Genomic DNA, 27,406 nt, shown 5'->3' on the forward strand with positions numbered 1-27,406 from the left:
CCAAATGTAATTTAACAATACCAATTTATAATTCTATGCCCAGTGAAAATATCTTTCAAGTAACTAAAGAGTGTCTGTCAGAAATTCTTGGAATCTCAAAATGCAACAGAAAATGTATATTATTCAAATATCAAGAATAAGGGGGTTTTATAGGGGAAAAACACAAAAGCAACAAAGGGAGAGCTGCAAGTTTGGTGGACACTGTTCAGGCAAGTCTTGCAATTTTGCAGAAGGGAGGTTTTGTTTTTTGGTTTTTTTTTTTTTGCAATTTGGCCCATTCCAGGCCATACATCACCTTCTAGGAATTGCTAGCTCAAAAGAGTAATTTAGAGGGAGTGTGTTACTTTCTCAGTATCAGAGAACAAGAGGGTAGGTATTAGGTTCAGAGCAGAAAATTTTACAGTTCTCCACATCCCTCTTCTTGGCCAAGGTGGACAAAAATCCAACACTGACCAACCATAATGAGCTCACTGAGATAAAAGTCATTAGAATGGGAGGGTGAACTTCAGAGTTAAAGTTCCCATTTGCTTCTGTTCAAGATAATGTTCTGGGATCATTTATTTTGAAATTATGTCACTGCTTAGCTTAATGACCCTAGAAATTATGCATTTCATGGGAGGGATTCCTATGAAGAGGAAAAGCAGGTGCATGAATAATCTGGAGAATTGTTCAGAGCCAAGACTCGGTTTCTGTTTGGAATGCCTAAAATCAGAGGTCCCAGCCCCATCTACCTAACGCAATATATATCCTAGTAAGGGCCAGGTTGTCCATGCAGAAGAGATTCTGGTTGGCTTCACGTTAGAAAGGTTCTCAGGGATGCACATGCAGAAGTCATTTCCAAGTACTATGCAAGTACCCCCACTCAGGAGGCTAAGATGGGAGCAATGTTGTTGTGGTTATTTACATCCTTTGCAATTCCATATGAATTTTAGAGTGAGCTTATATTGCTAAGATTTTTATTGGACTTACATTGACTCTATAGATCAATTTGGGATGAATTGATGTCTTTACCAATAAACCCATAAACAAGGTACATCTCTGCATTTATTTAGTCTTTAATATTTTTCAGCAATGGTTTGTAGTTTTTAATGTACAATTTTGCACGTCTTTTGTCAGATTTATTCCTAAACATTTCCTTTTCTAGTGCTATTATAAATAGAATTTTCTTTAATTCAATTTCCAATGATTGTAGTATGTATAAATAGTATGTAGGTTTTAATATGCCAATCTTGTAAAATGCAACCTTGCTAAATTCACTGATTCTTTTTGTTGATTCCATTAGATTTTCTACATATATGATGGTAGTGTTTGCAAACTGTAAGACTTTTAATAGACAATATAGTTTTATATCTTTATGACCCAAGGAATGTGAAAGATTTTGTTAGCCAGTCATAGAAAACACAGGGCATAAAGGAAAATGTAGATATATGCCTACTTAAAGTTCATAATTTTGGTTCACAAAAAGATACCATAGAGAAAGTAGAAAGAGAAGCCCCACATTGATAGAAATTTGCAATACAGTTGACCCTAGAACAACATCGGTTTGAACTGCGTGGTCCACTTTTATGTGGGTTTTTTTTTTTCATTAAATACAGCCAGCCCTCCATATCAGTGGGTTCTAAATCTACAACCAAACAGGAATCAAAAAATACAGTATTTGCAGGATGCAAAACCCACATATACTGACTGTTGGTATCTGTAGGGCCAACTGCAGGACTTGAGTATGTGTGGGTTTTGGTATCCACAGGGATCCTGGAACTAGTTCCCTGATGGATACTGAAGGTGACTGTATACACACCTGGCAGAGGCTTAGTATCTAGAATTGTGCTGCCCAAAATGGTAGTCACAAGTCACATGTTTTGAGGACTTGCAGTGTCTCTTATCCCAAATACATGCCAGATTTCAAAGACATAGTATGAAAACAAAAGAATGTACAGAATCTTAATAATTTCTATATTGAATATATATTGAAATTAAAATATTTAGGATATATTGGGTTAAATAAAATATATTACTAAAATTAACTTCACCTGTTTCCTTTTACTTTTTGAATGTGGCTACTAGAAAATTTAAAATTATATTTGTGGCTCATGTTGTATATTAAAGATGATCCTGATTTATAATATATCTGGACGTTCCTATGAACCAATCAGAAATAGGCAAACCGTCCAATTGGAAAATGGGAAAGAATAGACACTCTATAAAAGCAGATACCCAAATGGCCAATAAATATGTGAAATGGGGGCTCAAGCTCTTAGTTAATCAATAAAATGCAATTTAGAACGATATTGGCATACCATTTTTATCAACTAGATTAATGGATACTTAAAAAAGAAATGTTGCCTAGGTTCTAGTATAGAGTTCTCTGTCTTCTATTGCTAGTGAGAATCTTAATGGTTTCAACTTCTTACGACACAGTTTGTATTATCTATAAAATTGACTGTGTGCACATACTCTATAATCCAGCAATTCTATTTATTCTGTTTTCCCATATTTATTAGAGAAACCCTTGCACACATGTACCTGGAGATATGTTAAAAATATGTGCATAGCAGCATTATTTGTAACTTTAAAAACTGGAAACGAGTAGGGGGATGTATACATCAGGGATAAACTGATGTATACATTCATAAAGTGTATATCATGATGTACTCAAACTGTAGCTAAAGGCATCAACCTGAATGAATTTCAAAAGCATAATATTAAGAAATGAAACAAGTAATAAAATAAATCAGATAATAATCCATTAAGTTCAAAAACAGGCACAACCAAGTGATATGTATTTTTAGGAGTACATGCGTAGAAAATATCCTATACAGAAAAACAAGGATATAAATAACACAGAACTCATGATGGTAATTATCTCTGGGGCCAAGGGAGGGATCCTATCAGAAAGTGGTTCACAGAGAGCTTCTAAAATCTGATAATGATATAGTTAATAAGCTGATTGGTGAGTAAATCGGTGATTATCTTATTATCATTCTTTAAAGTGTACATAGATAACTTCTTTGTATGTATAACAGACTTTAATAAGTTAAAACAAACTACAAAACAACTGTGACATCAATCCGATTTTGTTTGCGCACACACACACAGTAGATTTTTAAATACGTATTAGAAAAGAACTCTAAGGAGGCATACCAAAATATTTATTTTATGGTGATAAGATGGCTACATGTAGATGAGTAGTTGAAGTTTGAGTCTGGAGATTTAGATTGCAGGGCAGCTTCGATTGTTGAGCTACTTTCTAATACAAATCAGCATTCTGTTAATTGTGCTTATCAAAATATCAGCATCATTATATTACTACAGACCTGAACATGCAAGCATGGATATTTTAGGAAAATTTTAGACGATTCCTAAAGTTTTCACACCTGCAGAAAGCCATGATTGGTCCATTTGATGTACTGTAGTCCTCCCTTATCCATGGTTTCTCGTTCCACAGTTTCAGTTTCCTGCAGTCAAACACAGTCCAAAAATATTAAACGGGCAATTTCAGAAATAAACAATTATAAGTTTTAAATTGTGTACCATCGAGTAGTGTGATGAAATCATCTGCTCAGTCTCACCTGGGATGTGAACATCCCTTTGTCCAGTATATTCATGCTGTCTCAGCTAGCTGCACCTTAATCATTTAGTAGTCTTCTCAGTTATCAGATTTCCTGTTGCAGTATTGCACTGTGTTCAAGCAACCCTTATTTGTTACTTAATAATGGCCCCAAAGCACAAGAGTAGTGATACTGGCATACTGTTATAATTGTTTTTTATTTTATTATTAGTTATTGTTGTTAATCTCTTACTGTGCCTAACTTATAAACATAGTCATAGGTTTATAAATGTAGGAAAATGACACAGCATCTATAGGGTTTGGTACTAGGTATGAGGATCTTGGAATGTATCCTTCATATATAAAGGTGAACCACAGTACATAAGTTTCCTAGAGGTAAAATAATTTTTGTTTATATACCCCCCAACAAGTATGAGTAATAGAATATTGTTTGTATTATTATGTAATTGTCCTAGAATTCATAAATTACTACATTCTCATTCCTTGGCCAAATTTCTATGATAGAATTGGCAGTACCATATATTACATTAGTACCAAGTACATTTTGTAGGTGACAATACTGCTGTTTTCATCAATACCACTCTTTACATGATGGATTCATGGCTAGCAAACAGAAGTGAATTATCAGTAAACTTGGTGCATTTGGCCTTTCTGATTTTTAGATAACGAGAAAATTAAAAGTAGGTCTCCCAGCTCTTTCCATTCACCTAACATCATGTCATTTATTTATTAACAGACACCTTATCTTGTCTCGTGCCCTTGCTATTTATTCATTCGCATGCTAAAATTTATCCTAATGTTACAAAAGATAATGCTTACATTACTGAATAGAAATGAGTAAGTTTATTCATGATTGCATGAAGAGAAAACTTGTTTCAATAGGGACTAAAGAGGAAGCCAAAAAAGTATATCAAAATGTGATTAAAAGATTAACAAAAGTACTATGCCTGGGATAAATAAATAAAGTGAACTGAAGGAAAAAAATAATCTCCTAGAAATCCCGATAAAGGATTTCTCTCTGCTTTAGAGAACACATCATATCCACAGGGAATATTATAATGTGTAAAACTTTGTAGAAGAAAAAGTATTCCTTTCTGTCCTTGGGGCTGGCAGAATGCATGCATTTTTAATAATAACAACAGTAATTACTGTTATTTTAATACTAATTTCATTTCATGCTAAGCATTTTTAAATGAAAATACCATGTCTCAGGTAGGTTAAGTAACTTGATGGAGTAAGTGGTGGAAGGTAGTAAGTGGTGAAGCCAGAATTCAAACCTGGGTCTGTTACACTGCAAGGCTTGTGTGTTAACCTTTGTATAAAACTAGCCATATACCGAAATCCATCTAAATTTTTCTGCAACTTTTAACCAGATTGAGTCACTCCTGATACATAGATCAGAAGTTTACCTTAACATCTAGGTAGACTGCCTTGTTTTACTACATTACAGAACTTCAATGCTATTTATTTTTAAAAAAAAGAAAAAGAAAAAACACAGAAAATATGCCCATGTCTCTGATTAGATTCATGTAAAAAGTCCTCTGGCTATTATGACCACTATGCCAAGAACAAAGGCAAGTGGACAAAGAACTAGCTCAAAATAGGTCATTTACTAAAATCTCAATTCCATCAGTTCTGTCTCACAGAGGAAACAGTCATTGCACCTGTTACAGGAGAGAGGGGATTTAAATATAGACCACTTAACCCCTTGAGTAAAGATAGTACAGAGAATGATTCACCCACCAAGGCTGAGCCCAGATTTAATACTGTCTGTCAAAGTTCCCCCAATTCCTAAAAGTTTCTGACTCTGATTTTCTGTGGTGTGGTCAGGGCAGCCAGATGGCTTTGACCATCCTGAGCCCCAAGGCTGAATATCAGGCTCTCCTTGTGCTTTATATGCAAGGGCCTGCTTAGAATGCACTCCAGATGCCTTGAAACCCTCTTCCCTTATAAGTTAGAACACATGACCAGCCCCAGAGAGCTTTCTGGGTGTATTAGTCCATTTTCATGCTGCTGATAAAGACATACTCAAAACTGGGAAGAAAAAGAGATTTAATTGGACTCACAGTTCCACATGGCTGTGGAGGCCTCAGAATAATGGCGGGAGGCGAAAGACACTTCTTACGTGGCAGCAGCAAGAGAAAAATGAGGAGGAAGCAAAGAGGAAACCCCTGATAAACCCATCAGATCTCATGAGACTTATTCGCTATCACGAGGATAGCATGGGAAAGACCAGCCCCCATGATTCAATTACCTCCCCCTGGGTACCTCCCACAATACATGGGAATTCTGGAAGATATACCTCAAGTTGAGATTTGGGTGGGGACAAAGCCAAACCACATCATTCTGCCCCTGGCCCCTCCAAATCTCATGTCCTCACATTTCAAAACTAATCATGCCTTCCCAACACTCCTGCAAATTCTTAACTCATTTCAGCATTAACTCAAAAGTCCACAGTCCAAAGTCTCATCTGAGACAAGGCAAGTCCCTTCCATCTATGAGCCTGTAAAATCTAAAGCAAGCTAGTTACTTCCGAAATACAATGAGGATACAGGTATTGGGTAAATTCGGCTATTCCAAATGGGAGAAATTGGCCAAAACAAAGTGGTTATAGGCCCCATGCAAGTCCAAAATTCAGCAGGGCAGTCTAATTTTAAAGCTCCAAAATGATCTCCTTTGATTCCAGGTCTCACATCCAGGTCATGCTGATGCAAGAGGTGGGTTCCCATGGTCTTGGGCAGCTCCGCCCCTGTGTCTTTGCATGGTACAGCCTCCCTCCTGGCTGCTTTCACGGGCTGGCGTTGAGTATCTGTGGCTTTTCCAGGCTCATAGTGCAAGCCGTCGGTGGATCTACCATTCTGGGGTCTGGAGGATGGTGGCCCTCTTCTCACAGCTCCACCAGGCAGTGCCCCAGTAGGGACTCTCTGTGGGGGCTCTGACCCCACATTTCCCTTCAGCAGTGCCCTAGCAGAGGTTCTCCATGAGGGCCTCGCCCCTGCAGCAAACTTTTGCCTGGGCATCCAGGCATTTCCATACATCTGAAATCTAGGTGGAAGTTCCCAAACCTCAATTCTTGACTTCTGTGCACCCGCAGGCTCAACGCCACATGGAAGCTGCCAAGGCTTAGGGCTTCCACTCTCTGAAGCCACAGCCAGAGCTATATGTTGGCCCCTTTCAGCTGTGGCTGGAGCAGCTGGGACACAGGGCACCAAGTCTCTAGGCTGCACACAGCATGGGGACCCCAGGCCTGGCCCAGAAAACCACTTATTCCTCCTGGGCCTCCGGTCCTGTGATGGGAGGGGCTACTGTGAAGGTCTCTGAAGTGGCCTGGAGACAGTTTCCCCATGGTCTTGGGGATTCACATTAGGCCCCTTGCTACTTATGCAAATTTCTGCAGCCGGCTTGAATTTCTCCCCAGAAAATGGATTTTTCTATTCTACTACATCATAAGGCTGCAAATTTTCTAACTTTTATGTTCTGTTTCCCTTTTAAAACAGAGTGCTTTTAACAGCACCCAAGTCACTTTTTGAATGCTTCGCTGCTTAGAAATTTCTTCCACCAGATACCCTAAATCATCTCTCTCAAGTTGAAAGTTCCACAAATCTCTAGGGCAGGGGCAAAATGCTGCCAGTCTCTTGCTAAAACATAACAAGAGTCTGTAAAAATGTTCTCCCATTCTATAGGTTGCCTGTTCACTCTGATGGTAGTTTCTTTTGCTGTGCAAAAGCTCTTTAGTTTAATTAGACCCCGTTTGTCAGTTTTGGCTTTTGTTGCCATTGCTTTTGGTGTTTTAGTCATGAAGTCCTTGCCCATGCCTATGTCCTCAATGGTATTGCCTAGATTTTCTTCTAGGGTTTTTATGGTTTTAGGTCTAACATTTAAGTATTTAATCCATTTTGAATTAATGTTTGTATAAGGTGTAAGGAAGGGATCCAGTTTCAGCTTTCTACATATGGCTAGCGAGTTTCCCCAGCACCATTTATTAAGTAGGGAATCCTTTCCCCATTTCTTGCTTTCGTCAGGTTTGTCAAAGATCAGATGGTTGTAGATGTGTGGCATTATTTCTGCGGGCTCTGTTCTGTTCCATTGTTCTATATCTCTGTTTTGGTACCAGTACCATGCTGTTTTGGTTACTGTAGCCTTGTAGTGTAGTTTGAAGTCAGGTAGCGTGATGCCTCCAGCTTTGTTCTTTTGGCTTAGGATTGACTTGGCAATGCGGGCTCTTTTTTGGTTGCATATGAACTTTAAAGTAGTTTTTTCCAATTCTGTGAAGAAAGTCATTGGTAGCTTGATGGGGATGGCATTGAATCTATAAATTACCTTGGGCAGTATGGCCATTTTCATGATATTGATTCTTCCTATCCATGAGCATGGAATGTTCTCCATTTGTTTGTATCCTCTTTTATTTTGTTGAGCAGTGGTTTGTAGTTCTCCTTGAAGAGGTCCTTCACATCCCTTGTAAGCTGGATTCCTAGGTATTTTATTCTCCTTGTAGCAATTGTGAATGGGAGTTCACTCATGATTTGGCTCTCTGTTTGTCTGTTATTTGTGTATAGGAATGCTTGTGATTTTTGCACATTGATTTTGTATACTGAGACTTTGCTGAAGTTGCTTATCAGCTTAAGGAGATTTTAGGCTGTGACTATGGGGTTTTCTAAATATACAATCATATCATCTGCAAACAGAGACCATTTGACTTCCTACCCATCTAATATCCAGAATCTACAAAGAACTCAAACAAATTTACAAGAAAACAAACAACCCCCAAAAAGTGGGCAAAGGTTATGAACAGACACTTCTCAAAAGAAGACATTTATGCAGCCAACAGACAATGAAAAAATGCTCATCAGTACTGGCCATCAGAGAAATGCAAATCAAAGCCACAATGAGATACCATCTCTCACCAGTTAGAATGGCGATCATTAAAAAGTCAGGAAACAACAGGTGCTGGAGAGGATGTGGAGTAATAGGAACACTTTTACACTGTTGGTGGGACTGTAAACTAGTTCAACCATTGTGGAAGTCAGTGTGGTGATTCCTCAGGGATCCAGATCTAGAAATACCATTTGACACAGCCATCCCATTGCTGGGTATATACCCAAAGAATTATAAATCATGCTGCTATAAAGACACATGCACATGTATGTTTATTGTGGCACTATTCACAATAGCAAAGACTTGGAACCAACCCAAATGTCCATCAGTGATAGAGTGAATTAAGAAAATGTGGCACATATACACCATGGAATACTATGCAGCTATAAAAAAGGATGAGTTCATGTCCTTCGTAGGGACATGGATGAAGCTGGAAACCATCATTCTCAGCAAACTATCACAAGGACATAAAACCAAACACCGCATGTTCTCACTCATAGGTGGAACTTGAACGATGAGAACAGTTGTACACAGGGTGGGGAACATCACACACCAGGGCCTGTCATGGGGTGGGGGGAGGGGGGAGGGATAGCATTAAGAGACATAAGTAATGTAAATGACGAGTTAATGGGTGCAGCACACCAACGTGGCACATGTATACATACATAACAAACCTGCACATTGTGCACATGTACCCTAGAACTTAAAGTATAAAAAATAATAATAATAAAAACAACAAGAGTCACCTTTGCTCCGTTTTTCAACAAGTTCCGCATCTCCCTCTGAGACCACCTCAGCCTGGACCTTATTGTTCATATCACTATCCGTATTTTTGTCACAGCCATTCAACATGTCTTTAGGATGTTCCAAATTTTCCCACATTTTCCTGTCTTCTTTTGATCCCTCCAAACTGTTCCAACCTTTGTCTGTTACCCAGTTCCAATGTCAAGTTCACATTTTCGGGTATCTTTTCAGCAATGCCCCACTCTACTTGTACCAATTTACTGTATTAGTCCATTTTCATGCTGCTGATAAAGACATACCCAAAACTGGGAAGAAAAAGAGGTTTAATTGGACTTACAGTTCCACATGGCTGGGGAGGCCTCAGAATCATGGTGAGAGGCAAAGGGCACACCTTACGTGGTGGCGGCAAGAGAAAAATGAGGAGGAAGCAAAAGGAGAAACCCCTGACAAACCCATCAGATTTCGTGACACTTACTCACTATTACAAGAATAGCATAGAAAAGACCGGCCGCCCCCATGATTCAATTAGCTCCCCCTGGGTACCTCCCACAACACGTAGGAATTCTGAGAGATACAATTCAAATTGAGATTTGAGTGGGGACACAGCCAAACCATGTTACTGGGGAAACTTCTACACAAGGTAAACACAAAGGTTTCTTAACAGCAGACTGCCTCTTACTTTGTAATAAAAGCATAGCAAGACTTCCTTAAGTTAAAATATGCTTTCCCCTAAGATTTTTGTCTTTATGTCCTAAGATTTGGTCTTACTTCTAGGCATAGTTCCATACTATGATTACCTCGACCCCACCAAGTACAAGCCCACCTAGAATCCAAGATAGAGCCTAGATGTTGGGTAATTTTCAGTTTCTGTATTCACAAGACAACCATAACTCAAGATTATCCATTGCTTCATTGTTCAGAATATTCTTCATTACCAGGTGGTAGAGCTGATCTCCTAGACACCTCTGCAAATACAGGCAAATGTCCTAAATCCCTTCCTTCAGGGTATGTGAGGGCCCTATATGAGCCCACCCACTAACTTTTGTCCATTGCTACCAGATCCTTTCCACCCATTCTAAAGAGAAGCACGACAAATGTCTACTAATATCTCTTTTATGTTGTATGCTTGTCTATGTGTTTGTGTGTGTTGGAAAATAACTATGCTGTTAAAATATAACTTCCAAAGTTGCTCTGGACTATAATATGGAAATTCATAGCAAGAGTAAGGGATAAATTGAATGACTTATTCATTCTCTCCTTACATAAAATCGCTTTGAAAATAAGGAAACTTCAAAACTGTGAGACAATATTTTGTTACATTTGTGAAATGGTGAAAATGATTCCTTCATTGAACAAATATATATTGAGCCCCAACTGTGTGCATGTCACTGTACTAGCCCCTGGGGCATAGTGGTGACAATGGCAGGTGACGTGGAGGAGGTGCTGTGGAAGGCTGGAGAGGGGCAGGCCAGACTGTGCGGGGCTCCCTCAGTGGGAAGCTGGGCTCTTTTTAGGAAACTGGGTGTGACAGTAGGTGTGACATGATTTTCTTTGTGCCAGTGCCAGGAACAGATTAGAAGGGAGGATAGAGTGAATTTTAATAGACCTGTTAAGCTATTCACTCACCGAAATGGTAGAAAACTCATCTTTGATTTGGAAGGATTGAGATAGATTTTCTCAGTTTTACAGTTTTGTTTCGTTGCTGATAATCAGTAAGGTGCTTCAGAACTTTCTATACAAATCAGGAAGTGAGTAAAAAAAAGGCAATTGCAGTTAAAATGCTTAATCTGTGAAGCTATTATGTTTTCACTTTAGCAGTAACTTGAGATGAAATATTGTGAAACTGCCTTACAGTTTATAGTTTTACGATAATGACTTTCCATCTCCTCATTATTTACAAAGCTCTTATATGTCAGTAACTAATGGCACAAGTTCTATTTTAAATAATTGCTGAGACACTCCACATGTATTTTCATACTCTAAGCAGCTTCTAGGGGAAGTTTTTTTAAAAATTTCTTTTAGTTCCTTACTGTCATGACTGTATCAGAGAAAATCATTATGTAGCTCCATGTTTTCGTGTATTATTAAAAGACTGCTCAACACTGCCATCTTATTGCATTAGAATGACTGTTCTCCTTGTAATACATTTGTAGTGTTGACATCACTACTCTCAAATGAGTTACTTAATTATTGAGATTGATATGTGATATTTTAAGTTCTAGCTCATCCAGGCATCCTTTCTGTTCTAATTATTGTTTTGAGCTTTTGGGGCCAAATGGATACCGAGTCAAAAGAGAATATACAGGACACAGAGGCGCAGACCTGCCAAGATGCTGCTTATTTTAATTCCTAATGCTCTTTGAGAAGCATTTTATTCTACTCATTTTTGGATGATATTTCAGTGGCTTACTTCACTGCTGTTATTAAAAAGAATGCTAACTTAGGGGAGATTTCAAGCAGTTTTCATTTCATCTCTTTTTCCATTCAAATTCCATAAAAAATAAGACACCTCAAGAGAGGTTTCCATATATATATCTGAACTGGTAAGATGATTATGTTGAAGGAGAAAGAGACAGAGAATACTGGATTTGAAACACTGCTGTCACTGTGTAATCTTGGGGAAGTCACTATATTTAAAAAAGACTTATATGCAAAATGGGAATAATGATGCAATGCTTTGAATTGTCATCAGATTTAAATGAAGTAATATATACGAATGGTGTTTTGTATACGGTAAGTCTCTATACAAACGTTAGTCAATTTCATCAAATGAGGAATTTACATCTACTCAAGGACATTCCTGTTGGGAGCACAACTTTCATAAAGAAGCCACAGAACTCACACTTGATGGAAAGCAGCTATAAAATGGATTGAAAAGAATCCAATAAACAAAGTATGCCATTGTTTGCATCACGATAGCCCACAGTGATAAATCAGCTTGCATTCATTCTCAGGCACCTGCAAATAAACACGAGCCAGAGATACTGTGCAGGCACTCTTGCAGTGGAAAGAAAATAAAATCAGAATACTGGTGTAGTTTGAAATTTTTAAAGCTTAGGATGATACAGATAGATTTTTCAATGCTTATGGTAAAGAAATGTGTCTCTCCTTTTACCATCACAGACAGTCACGTTTTAAATTAAATAGACATAGATTTCTTAGAGGTCAAGAAATTTCAACAGCAAATATATATCTTCTCTGAGGCTTACAATGTAGTGAAGAAATTGTTGTCAGATGACAAAAGATCAGCCTAATGGGAAGCAAAAAAAGTGTTTTAATTTTTTTAATTAACATTTACATTTATTGAACTATTGACTATGTGTAAAATGTTGTGCCAAGTGCTGGCCTATGACGCCTGGGGAAGGAAAAGGGAAGATAGTAGGTATGGTGTTCTCACTGAAGTTTACTATCTAGTGAGGGTCATAAAAGTCCCCCAAAAAACCCAGGGAAATAGAAGAATTCAGGCAATAGAGTGAAGCCTTAAGTGTAGAAAAACATCAGTTCTCTGAATTGGAACTTGGGGAGGATGCTGCAATCAGATGGCAGTATTAAGCAGTCCTTCCCGTTTCAGAAGGACATTTGAGAATGCTGCATCCAACATACTCATTTTATGGATAACTCAAATGAGGTCCAGTGAGGTTGAATGGCTTGCCAAAGTCTCAGAGTAAAACTGTAAGCAAAACCAGTCTTCAGTTGCACCCCGCCCACAGGCCACCCAGCTCAGGGGCTAGTAGCCACTGAGATCCAACTTATGCCAGCCCTTGGGGCCAGCTGTAGGGATGACTCTTCCTGGGGGAAAGTGTCTCATATTCTAGTTGTCATAAAGGCATGTATTACCTACATCCTGGTTCTGACTCCCTAGTTAGTTCTTTTTCCTGCAATTAGTGGTTTTTCGGACATTTCCCTTCCTCATTATTAAACTCTTAACCTAAAAAGTAACCCCCAAACTGATAGAAACAGAGTTTTCCTGGAAGCCCTGCCAACTTAAACTCCTCCTATACCCCTATAGATGTTGCTAAATGGTTTTGTGTTGCAGACTTGCTGTTTTTCAGTCATTGGTATTTAAGTTGATAGCCACTTGTTTTGGTATCTCAAAGGATGTCCAACACCTGGGGCAATGTATATATACTCATGTGTCAAATAAATGAGTAAAGAAATGAATGACGAAAAGACAATGAGTTCAATAGAGTCTATTTTACTGGTTGCCACTGATTTAATAATTTAATGTAATAATATGTTAATAATAACTATTTAATGATAAAACCATTTTTAAACCAAAATAACACAAAATAAATAAAATTAATAATATAACTTATCAAGGGATAAAGTTATTTCTTTGGAACCAGGTTATGAGTGGCCCTCACATGAGTCTGTTCCAAAGAAATAACTAACTTCGTCCCTGTGATATATGCCTTTGTGACAACTAGAATATGAGACACTTTCCCCCAGGAAGAGTCATCCCTACAGCTGGCCCCCAAGAGCTGGCAATAAGTTGGATCTCAGTGGCTACTAGCCCCTCAGCTAGGTGGCACATGGGCAGGGTGCTACTGAAAACTGGTTTTGCTTACAGTTTTCCTCTGAGACTTTGACAAACATTCAGCCTCACTGGACTTGATTTCTGCCCTCTATAAAATGAGTACGTTGGATGCAGTGTTCTCAAATGTCCTTCTGAAATGGGAAAGGTTCTCTTGTCCCCCTCGCAGGGTGTGTGATGGGGGTGTGGCTCACTTCTTCACTGCCCTGCTGCTCAAACCTCTAGGGGAGCATACAGATGGGCAGGCTGTGGGACTCCAACCCCGTGGCAGTGTCTAGGGGTGAATGTTTACAGCTGAAGCCCCAGTGGGCATGTGTTACAGGGTGCTCTTTTAGTTTAGCCGTTCATAGGTAGCTCGTGTTAGTCAGCTCAATTAGACCCCTGCCTTACTGCAGGGACAGAGGGCTTTCTGTATCCTAGGGATCTTGCCTCTGTGTACCAGAAGAATCAGATCACACGTGGACTTGCAGAATGAGTGCAAGGTTTTATTGAGCAGGTTTTATTTACTCAGTGGACTGGGCTCTCATCCGACTGCCCCAGCCAAACTCCATGTCGTTCTGCCACTCGGTGGCCTGCTGGCATGCCGATGCCTGTTGGTGCGTTCCTCTCAACGGCCAGCCACCTGTGTGTGCCTCCATTGATGTGCTTCTCTCGACATCCAGCCACCTGTGTGTCTGCCTGCTAGGGTCTCGGGGTTTTTATAGGCACAGGATGGGGGCGTGGCAGGCCAGGGTGGTCTTGGGAAGTGCAACATTTGTGCAGGAAAACAAAAATGCCTGTCCTCACCTAGGTCCCTGGGCACGGGCCCTGGGTGGAGCCCTAGTCAGGGACCACGCCCTCCTCTACCTAGCACTTCCCTTCCATATCATTTAAAGGGACCATGCTTTTCCCTTCCCAGCACTTCCCTTCTGTATCACTTCTCTGCTGTAGATTTCTATAATTTTAATTTGATGACCTTCATCTAAATAAACTCATTTTATTTATCATAACTCTGGAGTCAAAACATACAAATGAACTTATCCTGAGTTTGTTGCTATTATTTCAATTGACTATTTCCCTGCCTTTACTCAGTTTAGTCCGGTCTCTCCTTTTCACCCAAAGTCCCTCATGTGATTGGCTCATTATGGCAAGAAATAAAAGGAAGTGGGAAGAAAGGAAAGTGAACCATAAGTACACTATGAAAAACTAAGTTTGTTTTTTCTTGAGTGACAGGGAAGCAGATTCCGAATATGATTCCAAAAGGAATTCCAGAAAATATGAGCAGTATAGTACAGCATAGTTGGAATAAGTATTAATATATACCTCCCGTAGCAACTATATGGGGAAAAGCCATCTTAATTTTTTATGCCATGTCTATAAAAAATTGAAAAAGAAAAAACCCATAGGAATGGAGTTGTATTGCCAACATAGAAAAACCTGTGGGGTTTTATTAATTCAAAATCAGGATCAGTACTGTCTTAGAACCTAGCCGTCGCTTTGTTATAACTTTTCATGTTAAGCAGAAAAGAGACATGCTTGATTTCCTCAGTTAATGAAAGTTTTACAATAAAGGTGCATAGGAAAGTTAAAAAAAAGAAAGAAAAATGTCTCAACTCCACCCATCCCTACCTCATGGAAATCTAGAATACTGCTCAGCAGACTGGCAGCAGTCTGTGTTTGGTTTCTCTTCTATACTCTTCTCCATCACTGTCAACTCCGTGACCTTTCTTTACCTCATGGCTTCTATTGCAGTATGGCCTCTGCCTACAGGCTTCTCTGTCATTCAACTTCTGTGTCACTCTATCCTCTTTCAATATTTCATATTCTGACTTCTCAGAAAATATAAACCATATGCCACATCATTCTCTGGTATACAGCACCCACCCCTTGCCAAGCTGCTTCCTAGGGCACTGGGCAGGCTGTTGGTGGCCTTTATGCCACACATAGTTATGGCCAGGCAGGCAGGTTTTGCAGGGGAGCACTACCACTTGTGCTTGGTGGCAAGGGGGACCCCTCAGCTGTCGGCAGAGGTGGGCCCCACAGCTCCTAAGTGGGGAAACAGTGTAGTGACTGTGTAGTATAAATATGGAAACCAGCATTTTGAGGCCTTTGGTCAATATGAAGGAACCGCACAATGGAGAAGATGCATAATCCCCTTCCTTTCAGTGCCAGTTGAAGCAGGAGAAGGGCTAATAACTGTAATGCCTGACTGTATTATGGGAAAAATTGTAGGGGGGAACAACAATATGGAAGAAGAAGCCCCAGATTAGCTGTCTATGAGTCACTAAACTTTCTCCCATCTTCTCAAATTAATACTGTCACAACTACAGTTTGAGTATTCCTGATCCAAAAATCTAAAATCCAAAATGCTCCAAAATTCCAAGCTTTTTGAGTGCTGACATGATGCTCAAAGGAAACGCTCATTGGAGCATTTTGGATTTCAGATTAGGGGTGCTCAACCAGTAAGCATAATGAAAATATTCCAAAATCTGAAATCTGAAACACTTCTGCTCTCAAGTATTTTGAATAAGGGATACACAACCTGTATAAGTTCAACCATGAAAACAATCATTAAGTAATAAATTACCTTCTCCTCCCCTAATTTTTTATATTTCCAGTCACTCTTATCCATATAACTTATTCTCTGGCAGTATTTGTAGTTTGATATCTTACCCACTCCAACTTTGTGACATCTTGTTTGTTTCCAGGTAGACTTTATGAAGTAGGCCATGGCCAGGCTTGCTTTGGATGTGATGATGGAATAAGAGAAAGAACTTCAAAGTATTTTCTTATGAATTAATAGAGTCTAAACATTTTCTTAGACCACTCAAATGCTAACGTGGACCCTCCCCAAGGCAGAGTTCAGGGCTCCTCTGAGCCCGTAGCCTGTTAACTTCACAATGACCAGAGAACTTCAGGAATACAGGAGGAACTGGAGAGGCAGAAGTAGGCCACATCCACATCCTCATGTCCTGGATTTTGCATACACCTATTGCCTTGCTTGTTGGCCAGTTTGGTGCCAAAATGAAAGTAACTTACGTTACCTAAGACTTCATTTTCACCAGTCTTCTATCCAGACCAACCTTTGTGGCCCAATTTACTTTAAAATGATTATTTTAATGGCTGCTTTTTTATTCAGTTGTACCTTAATTGCATTAACTACCCTTCCATTGTGGGAGACTTTTATGGTTTCTAATTCTCTATCTATGTTAATCTTGTGATAAATGAAAGCACAGAGAAAAGTACATCTTGAAGCATATAATTTCCCATTTAAGTGGTTTCCTAAGGATACACTTTAGATATCAGACTGAGACAGAGGGGATGAATATTCTAATGTTCAAATTGCCAAATTTCTTTCCAAAAGGAAATTATACCAATTTAAATTGTTACCAGAATTAGAGACTGTACCACTATTGCTATAGTCTCATCACCTTTAAATGTTATCATTGTTTTAATTTGCATCTGTCCATACTCCATCCATCTATTTTGCATACTTGGGGTATATAAGGTAGTCAATATACCGATAAGGAGTTTAGATGCAATGATTTATAGATAAATAATATTTTATTCAGGAAAAAAGTGGCTTTTTGCTCCAAATTTCTAATGCTTTTGAAATTTACCCATATCTATGATTTAATTGTCTCAATAAAGACTTTTTTATTAGAAAATAATAGTAATTAACAAAAGAATAGGTTTTTCATCTTGTCTGTAAATGACAATCTTCTGCAGGAAAATTACAAAACCAAAAAAAAAAAAAAAAGGCTGGACAATGGGAAATCATTCAAGGGCAGGATTTTCAACGTGGTCTGCACACTGCAAGCTAGGAAACCATACTTTTCTAAAATTATTCAAAATCACGGAGATGTTATTAGAGTTTAAATGCTATGTGGCCACCCTTGACATAAGTTTATTTCATTTTAGATTATTAAATAGGAAATATGCCTACTGAACAATAATTAAAAGTATCTGAGAAGTAATGGGCCAAGTTTGTAACAGTAACTTTTCGTGGTTGCTTTGATGGGATGCCCAGAAGTTAGAATTTCTTATAACTTGGGTTGCTTAGAGTAAATTTACACCATCCTAATTCTCTGGTTGGGAATTAGGATTTTGCTTCTTTAGTTCTCCTCAGATAAGAGTGAAGGTGTCCTATCCTGGAGAGATACTCTGTGCTTTCCTAGGTACGTTTTCACCACTACCCTCAAATTGTAATTGTGTAATTATATCAATCATAAATTTCTATCAATAAAGAACCATTAGGGTTAACTTTCTATCAATAAAGAACTATTAGGGTTAACTTTTAGAGGGATATCTATGTTTTGAGGTGATAGCTTAGGGACCTTGTCCAGAAAAATCACAGTCCTGCGTCAGGAACTGGAAATAAAATCGTGCTTCACTGACACTCCTCAGTAATGAATTAGCAAGCTTGTGCAGTAAGCCCAGTAGAACAATGGTAGATGTGTCACACGAACTGTAGTAAGCTCTCCCCTTTTCTAAAATTCTGGATCTTTTATAAACTCTTTGGGAAGGGAACTAAGTTTCATACATTTATCAGTGATTAGGACTCAATATATGAAGTTGGAAGTTTTGGTTTTTATACACAGGTCATATTTCTTTTCCTCTACTCCCACATATAAGCCTGGAGCAGTCAAATTATTTCATCATGGAGAATAAAGGGGCAATATAGACAGCATGTGCTGTGTAGGAAGCAAGGAATATACTACTTATGGCTAACTAGCAAGAACAGTTGTATATTTGCACTGCTTAAGTTCCTTTGGTTATTTCTTAGGTTTGAAACTCTAAAGATAAATGATGGAGAGGTAACATTTTAAAAGGCAGAAATAGATCTACGTATGAGCTAGGTTTGGTGGGTGTTGAGTGGGCAGGGGAGCATTGTTCCACCTTCAAAGGGAGCTGTTAATTTCTACATGTTATTACTAAAGGGAGTTCTGTGTATTCCATGATTGGAACAGGGAACCGATTATTTATTTGGTCTGTATATCAGGTTTTAGCCTAGTCATTCTGCTGGTAAGGATTAGTTCTCTCACTCAGCCAAAATGAGACATATTTCACCTGATTGCATGCAATTCTGCTGCTTTGTCCACTGCAGTGCCCTCTGAGCAGCTTCCCATTATTGCAGTCATTTTCAGGTTTTGCTCTAGGATGTGGTGAAAAGGTGCCACATCCAAGAGCATGACTTTTTCTAATCCCAGCCCACACACTGATGTCAAAGTATTTTTGTTCCTTTTCGGGAGCATTATGTTCTTCTACCAGCAGTTGCCAGGAAAGCATGAGGATATTTTGCAATAATGTTTGAAATCTGCATTTTTATTTTTTGGTTGGTATTTCTAGTATTTATATTTTGAAGGTCAGGTGTGATGTCACATTCTCAGTCATTAGCTATCTACGTATTGCTGAGTATGTAACTCTGCCAAGTCAGTGCCTGCAGTGCCTTCCGAAAATCAGCATGAGGATGATGAGGAGCTACTTGGCCTTTTTTTTGCGCATGTAAACGTGCATAGCCAGATGGCAAAAAGCTTCATCAGGGCAAGCACAGAGTCCACTCTAAAATATCCTACTTCATTGCCGCAGCAGGAGATCACCCTAGGAACTGTGATAATAACGAAAAGAGTAAATAGAAAATTGTTCGGTGAATCTTAGTTATTTCATTATTTGTAAGTATTCCTCCTTACAGGAGCCTGCCTACCTGCCTGCCTTTCTTTTTTCTTTCTTCTTCTCTTTTTTCTTTCCTTTCCTATTTTCTTAAATCTTCATGACTCAAAAGACTATTTCATTGCTGGGGATTATTGGTCAAGGGACATCTAATGCTGTTTTCTACTCACAATTAAACAAATGCAAATGTAAAAGCTTCATCATTCAAGGAACATTTATCTCTACATAGGGTATTATGATGGACAATAGGTTGAGATTAAAAAAAATAGAAAGGTGATTATTCTTTTGGCAAGCCCTTATAAATTGCTTTCTATGTGCCAAGCAGTTATCACCTTGTTTAATCTTTGTAACAACCCTATACGGACTCTTATTTTACAAGAAAATTGAGACACAGAGAGGTTAAGTAACTTGGCCTAAGTTACAAAGCTGGTAAGGGATAGAACTGACATACAAACTCATGCAGTCTGACATTAGACCCTGTGCTCTTGACCCCTGTGCCACGCTGTACTCCCTGGGATGAAATCTCAGTACAGTAGAAGAAGGAGTATATTAATATATGACCATACAGAGCACTATATGATAATGACATAAATGAGGAAAGTGAAAAGGAGTTGAGAGGAGGAGAGAATATTTCGGACAGGTGAATGGGTAGCATCCATACAGGCCTTGAGTGATGAGGTAGGAATTGATGGTAGATACTGACAGTAGATATCAAGAGTAAGAGTTTGCCTTCAGTTACAGGAAACGTCATGAGTAGGAGATACTGGGTCTAGAATGTAGGTTCAGAAAATAAGTAATTTAGTTTAGTTGTATAAAAGGGTTGTGTACAGGAGTACAAGATAAGGTAGGCTGCAGCCACATTTTGCAGGCCATTTTGTAGACTGCTGGAATAAGGAGGATGGAGGTTTTTGAGCAGTGAGGTGGTCAGGGCGCTTAACTTGGTGGGGTATGAGTTTGAAGAAAGGAATGATAGGAGCAGGAAAATCAGGAAACTATTCATTTACTACTGCAACACACATTAATAATATAGCACTTCCTGTGGGTCAGGAATGCAGGCATAGCTTAGGTGTGTCCTCTGCTTAGGGCCTCACAAGCCTACAATCAATGCACAGGCTGGAGCTATGGTTTCCTCTAAGGCTCAGCTGGAGAAGGATTCATTTTTGTTAGCAGAATTCAGTAATTTGTGGTTTTGTGCTGAGGACTTCAGTTTCTTGCTTGCTGTTGGACAGAGGCTGCCCTCAGTTCCTTCCACAAATCTCCCAGCATAGGCATCCTACAGCATGGCGACTTGCTTCTCCAAAACCAGCAAGGGAATGAGAGACTTCAGCTCAACAGCACTGGAATCTTACTTACTTAATCACATATGTCCTGTCACCTTTGCCATATTCTGTTGGTCGGAAGCAAATCCAAGGTCACTCCCACACTCCAGAAAAAGGAACTACACAAGGCATGAAAATCAGAAAACAGGAACCATCAGGGTTACTCTAGAGTCTCTCTCCCCCAGAGGCAGAGGCAGGTGATGGGACACACACTCGGAGTCTAAATTAGGATGGTGTTAATGCAAATAGAAAAGTCAGATTCAAGAAATTATGTCTAGGAAATATGGTTTCTTGCCTATATCATGTGAAATTCTTTGTGTACTTTCTCTAACATAAGCATCAAAATAGCCCTTTGAGGTAGGTACCAGGAAAATCCTTATTTCGTAGATGATGACACAGCTTTGAGATATTACACCTAGAGGCCACATATATCCTGGCTTTACCTGGGTGCCCCAGCCTAGATCTGAACCTAGGATGTCAATACCAAAGCTCCTAGTCTTGGCCACTTTTCTTTACTTGGACTTAAAAGTATAAAGGACCTAAGAGAAGTGGATAAGAGGAAAATGAAAATAACTGCAAGATTTTAAACCATTCCAATTTAGGGTAAGGTGGTGTTAACTAAAATAGAAATGTCATGAGGGGCACTAGTAAAGTAATACTTATGCTATGCATATACCACATGCCAGGCAGTATGCTAAGCATTGAGTGTGCAGATGCTCTATGCTTATCCAGATGGGAATATTTAATGTTCCCAACAGCCCATGATACAGTTCTTTCCCCGATCTCACAGATCAGGAAACAGGACCATGCCAGTGCCCGCTAAACTCAAGGTTCTACAAATGCACTGGTTGGTATTTTGTTCATAACTGTTATTGCTAATGTCTGATGCATAAAAAGTGCTCATTATATAAGCTTTTGAATGAATATGGCTATTAAGTGGTAGAGTCACGATTTGAGCTCAGAGCAGCCCCATGCTGCCTTCTGGAGAGGTCATTTCGTGGTAGTCATATTGCATTTGAGGCCATGGCAGGATCTAGATGTTCATAGCAACTCTGCTATTTTAGGTACTTAGGTACCTAAATTCCATCAGTGGAACTTGGAAGAAAGATCAAGGCCAGAATAAACTATTGAGGAGCATCCACATGGAAATTATAAAGTCCTAAAATTAGATGAGATGATTATGAGAGAGGGTATAGGTCCCAAAATAGAACCTTAGAGGACACCTATATTTAGAGGTTGAGAAGAGGAAGAGGCAATTTAAAAAGCAATGAATACATATAGGTCAGAGAGCTAAAATGGAGATACAGATATAAAAGCAAAGAGGGAAGAGAAGGAAGGAGAGTTGTCAGCAATGTCAAGCACCACAGAGTAACCAAAGAGCATCAAGATTAAGACAAGAAACCTGAATTTGTATGTTAGGAGCTAATTGATGACTTTTGTTTGAACACATCCAGGAAAAAGACCACATAAAAGTTAGCCAGCATCTGGGAGGGTGGGAGAGTTGGGCTGTGAAAGAAGGATCATGTAGTCAGGTAGAGCTCGTGAGTATAAACTTCTGGTATTTCAGGAGAGCTAGTTGTGGTAATATGAGAGGAGTTGAACATTTGAGTAAGAGAGATCTTGTGTATTGTAGACAGAAGGGAAGGCTCAAGTAGGATGAAACTAAATAGGGCAGGAAAAGAAGAGATATTGATGGAACGTGACCCCAGAGGAGGCAGGAGAATGAGATGCAAGAACACTGATAAGAAAGGCAGTCCTCAGAAAGGGTGACAGACTAGTACCACCGGAGGGAGGAAGGAAGCCTACACCTACAATGTTTTTTAAAAAACTTTCTTTTCTCAAATATTGAGAGAAAAATATAGAAAAGTAGAAGCTGATAGAGAAAAATTGATGTTCAAAGTAATGATCCTCAATTCTTTTAAAAGAATTCCAATTGTTAAAAGATCTGTTCTTCAGATTCAAATGTATCAAGTCCTACAAAGCATCTCCAAATTCCTGGTTTTATTTTATTTTTCTCAACTGAAATTGATAAATCTTCCAAAAAAAGGAGGTAAGTTCGTCACATAGGAAACAGAAGGAAAGATTTCAGGATTACAAGATAGTAAGAAATATTTTAATTAATTGAGGCAATAGTTGACAAAAGTTTATGGAATGTCTACTCTTAGATAAGCAGATAATTCAGTAGAGAAGACAATAAAGCATAAAATAAGCATCATTAGGGAACCAACTGAGATAAAATGGCATGAACTTTTAATACAGCCCAACAGCATGGTTTCATAACACTGCTCAGTTTCTGAGAAGTGGTTGTTGAAAGAAGTTAATAAGCCACACCGGGTTGGGAACTCAAATGGTGAAAAATGGCAGACAAAAATAGAGGAAGAATGGATTCTAGAGGCTAGTGAAGACAGTATATACTTCATTTTATTGTGTTTGCCATCATTGCACTTCACAGACATTGCATTTTGTTTTACAAACTGAAGGTTTCTGGCAGCCCTGCATCAAGCCAGTCTATTGTCACCATATTTCCAATAGTATGTGCTCATTTAGTGTCTTTATGTCACATTTTGGTAATTCTCACATTATTTCAGACTTTTTCATTATCATATCTGTTATGATGATCAGTGATCTTTAATGTTACTATTGTAATTGTTGTCGGGCATCACAAACTGCACCCGTATAAGACGTCAAACTTAATTATAAATGTTGTGTGTGTTCTGACCACTCCACCAACCACCTGTTTCCTTCTTTGTCTCCCTCTCCTGGAGCCTCTCTATTCCCTAAGACACTACAGTTAATAACTCTACAATGGCCTCTAAATGTTCAAGTGATAGGAATAGTAGCATGACTCTCACTTTAAATCAAAAGCTAGAAATAATTGAGCTTAATGAGGAAGGCATATTGAAAGCTGAGATAGGCTGAAAGCTAGGCCTCTTGCACTGAATAGCCAAATTGTGACTACAAAAGAAAATTCTTAAAGGATATTAAAAGTGCCACTCCAGTGAACACACAAATGATAAGAAAGTGAAACAGCCTTATTGCCGATATGAAGAAAGTTTGAGTGGTCTGGATAGACGATCAAACCAGCCACAACATTCCCTTAAGCACAAGCCTAATCCAGAATAAGTCTCTAATTCCATTTAATTCTATGAAGGCTGAGAGAGGTGAGGAAGCTGCAGAAGAAAAGTTTGAGGCTAGCAGAGGTTGGTTCATGAGGTTTAAGGAAAGAAGCTGTTTTCACTTCACACCTTGTTGCAAGGTGAAGCAGCAAGTGCTGATGGAGAAGCTGCGTCAAGTTATCCAGAACATCTACCTAAGATAACTAATAAAGGTGATGTATTAGTCTGGTCTCACACTGCTATAAATAACTGCCTGAGACTGGGTAGTTTATAAAGGAAAGAGATTTAATTGACTCACAGTTCTGCAGGGCTGGGGAAGCCTCAGAAAACTTACAATCATGGAGGAAGGGGAAGCAAACATGTCCTCTTCACATGGCGACAGGAAGGAGAAGTGCCAAGTAAAAAGGGGAAAAGCCCATTATAAAACCTTCAGATCTCATGAGAACTCACTCACAATCATGAGAACAGCATGAGGGTAACCACCCCCGTGATTCAATTACCTCCCACTGGGTTTCTCCCACAACGTGGAGACTATGGGAACTACAATTCAAAATGAGATTTGGGTGAAGACACAGCAAAACCATATCAGGTGGCTATACTAAACAACAGATTTTTCAATGTAGATGAAACTGCCTTCTGTTGGAAGAAGATACCATCCAGGACTCTCATAGCTAGAGAGGAGAAGTCAATGTCTAGCTTCAAAGGACAGGCTGGGTCTCTTGTTAGGAGATAATGCAGCTGGTGACTTTTAAGTTGAAGCCAATGCTCATTTGCCGCTCCAAAAATCCTAGAGCCCTTAAGAAGGGCTAAATCTATTCAGCCTGTGCTCTAAAATGAAACAACAAAACCTGGACGACAGCACTTATATTTACAGCATAGTTTGGAGAATATTTTAAGCCACTATGGAGACCTACTGCTCAGAAAAAAAAAAAAAAAGATTCCTTTCAAAATATTACTGCTGATTGACAATGACACTGGTCACTCAAGGGCTCTGATGGAGATGTACAAGATGAATGTTGTTTTCATATCTGCTAACACAGCATCCATTCTGCAGCCCATGGATCAAGGAGTCACTTCAACTTTCAAGTCTTATTATTTAAGAAATGCATTTCATAAGGCCATAGCTGCCATAGATAGTGATTTCTCAGATGGATCTGGGCCAAGTAAAGTGAAAATCTTCTGGAAAGGATTCACTATTCTGGATGCTATTAAAAACATTCGTGATTCATGGGAGGAGGTCAAAATACCAAATGAACAGTTTGGAAGTTTGCAAGAAGTTGTTCCAACCTTTATGGATGACTTTAAAGGGCTGAAGACTTTAGGGGAGAAAGTAACTTCAGATATAGTGGAAAACAGCAAGAGAACTATTGTAGAAGCGAAGCCTGAAGATGTGACTGAATTGCTGCAATCTCATGATAAAACTTGAACGGATAAGGAGTTGTTTCTTAAGGAGGAACAAAGAAAGTAGTTTCTGAGATGGAATCTACTCCTGGTGAAAGTGCTGTGAACATTGTTGAAATGATATCAAAGGATTTAGAGTATCACACGAACTTAGTTGACAAAGCAGTAGCAGAGTTTGAGAGGATTGACTCCAATTTTGAAAGAAGTTATCTGGGTAAAATGCTATCAAACATCATTGCATGCTACAGAGAAATATTTAGTGAAGGGAAAAGTCAGTCAATTTGGCAAACTTCCCAGTTGTCTTATTTTGAGAAATTGCCACAGCCACCCCAGCCTTCAGCAACTACTACCCTAATCAGTCAGCAGCCCTCAACATTGAGGCAAGACCCTCCACCAAAAAGATGATGACTTGTGAAAGGTGCAGATGATCGTTAGCATTTTTTATCAAAATATTTTAAAATTAAGGTTTGTACATTTTTAGACAATGTTATTGAACACTTAATAGACTGCACTTTCATGGGAACATAACTTTTATATGTAGTGGGAAACCAAAAAATCCGTGTGACCCACTTTATTGCAGTGGTCTGGAACTGACCTCGCAATATCTCCAAGTTATGCCTGTATTGGCGTGGTCTAAGCTGAGTAGTGAGGTAAACGAATACTGAGAGGATAATCCAAAGGCAGATCTGGGTGTAGCACAGATGATCGGAAATGAGGAGATAAACAAAGTGGTGGTTGTGATCAGAAAAGGAAGGCTCAAAGTCTGAAGTAAAACAGTTCCAAATCAAGGAAACTATAAAGTGCTGTCTCTGTAGTGTTGGAGATTAAATAAGGAACTATGAGGCCAATGCATTATACGGAGCACAGAAAACCACACACCACGTGTTTTCACATATAATCGGGAGCTGAACAATGAGAACACATGGACACAGAGAAGGAAACAATGCACACTAGGGCCTGTGGGGGCTGGGAGGAGGGAGAGCATCAGGATAAATAGCTAATGCACATGGGGCTTAATACCTAGGTGACGGGTTGATAGGCGCAGCAAACCACTACGGCACGCATTTACCTATGTAACAAACCTGCACATCCTGTGCATGTATCCTGGAACTTAAATAAAATAATTTTTTTAAATGAGGCCAATGAATTAAAAATAAATGAATGTGGCAGGGGATGAGAGGAGGTAGACTGAGCAGGCACCCAAATCATCAAGACAGGTGGAATGTTATGATGAGTTCATAAATATGGTAACAATAGGGCTTGGATGACAAGGTTCAAAGATAGAGGTTGAAGGAGACAGAACAATAAATTGACAATAGGGGATAGGAATGTTTTTGAGTCTGGTAATATCTTCAGGGGCAATTAAGGTAAAGAACTGGAAGTTCAACTTCAGAATGGATCTAAACTGTAGGACCCTTTGCTTTACTATGGATTAAGAAGGCAAGGTCATCAGGGAGTGACTGGTAGAGAAGCAAGGACACGGAGCAGAAAGGGAGAGGGCTATTTGGAATCAGATAGAATCATTTGTTTCCCTCATCCACCCCATCACCCTTTACAGGTTACTCTTCTAATCCTTAAAATAGTCTACAAAGTATTATCCCCATTTTATCAGATGAGAAGTATCTGGCTCTGAAATTTGAATCTTGTCATGATTGCAAATGCCATGGTCTTTTCACTGCCACATACTGACTCTCAGTGGTACTGAAGTGTTACTGCAGCTTCCAGGGACTAATTAGAAATCATGTCTAATTTATGTGAAATGGTTATAAAACACGGTGTCTTTGTTTTGCTCTTGAATTATACTTGGCTGTAAAATTCCTATACAAGCTCGCATATCTAATACTGTATATTTAGTTCTTATTTTTTAAGAAAAACATTTTGGACTCTTTCTTAAGACATTAAGGAATTTCCAAATACATAAATATGATCATATTGAATTTCTGCAACTGTAGTCAAAAACATTAAGTTAATACTTATATTGCATTATTTTTCAGGTGTGAAAATGAAACCAAGTTCAAAAGAGAAGATATATTTTGGGCTTACAATTTCTGCCCTACTCCATACTCCTGGACTGCACTTCTGGGCCTTATTTTATATCTTGTCTTCTTTGCACCTGGTAAACAAAGACTTTATTATACTGTTGCATTAATTGAATTGCCTCTTTTTGGAGTAGATAAACTATAATTTTTCAAATTTCTTA

General features: G+C 38.9%; 1 protein-coding gene across 1 annotated transcript in view; it reads left to right on the forward strand.

Annotated features, from left to right (window-relative positions):
- Positions 1-27,406, forward strand: part of SLC2A13 (solute carrier family 2 member 13) — a 339,724-nt gene that overhangs the window by 302,246 nt on the left and 10,072 nt on the right. The window contains exon 8 of the mRNA XM_034936026.4: positions 27,201-27,322. Coding sequence (XP_034791917.1) covers positions 27,201-27,322 — 122 coding nt within the window. The remainder of the gene's footprint in view (positions 1-27,200; positions 27,323-27,406) is intronic.

This window comes from Pan paniscus, chromosome 10 (genome assembly GCF_029289425.2).
Source record: "Pan paniscus chromosome 10, NHGRI_mPanPan1-v2.0_pri, whole genome shotgun sequence".
Classification (NCBI taxonomy): domain Eukaryota; kingdom Metazoa; phylum Chordata; class Mammalia; order Primates; family Hominidae; genus Pan; species Pan paniscus.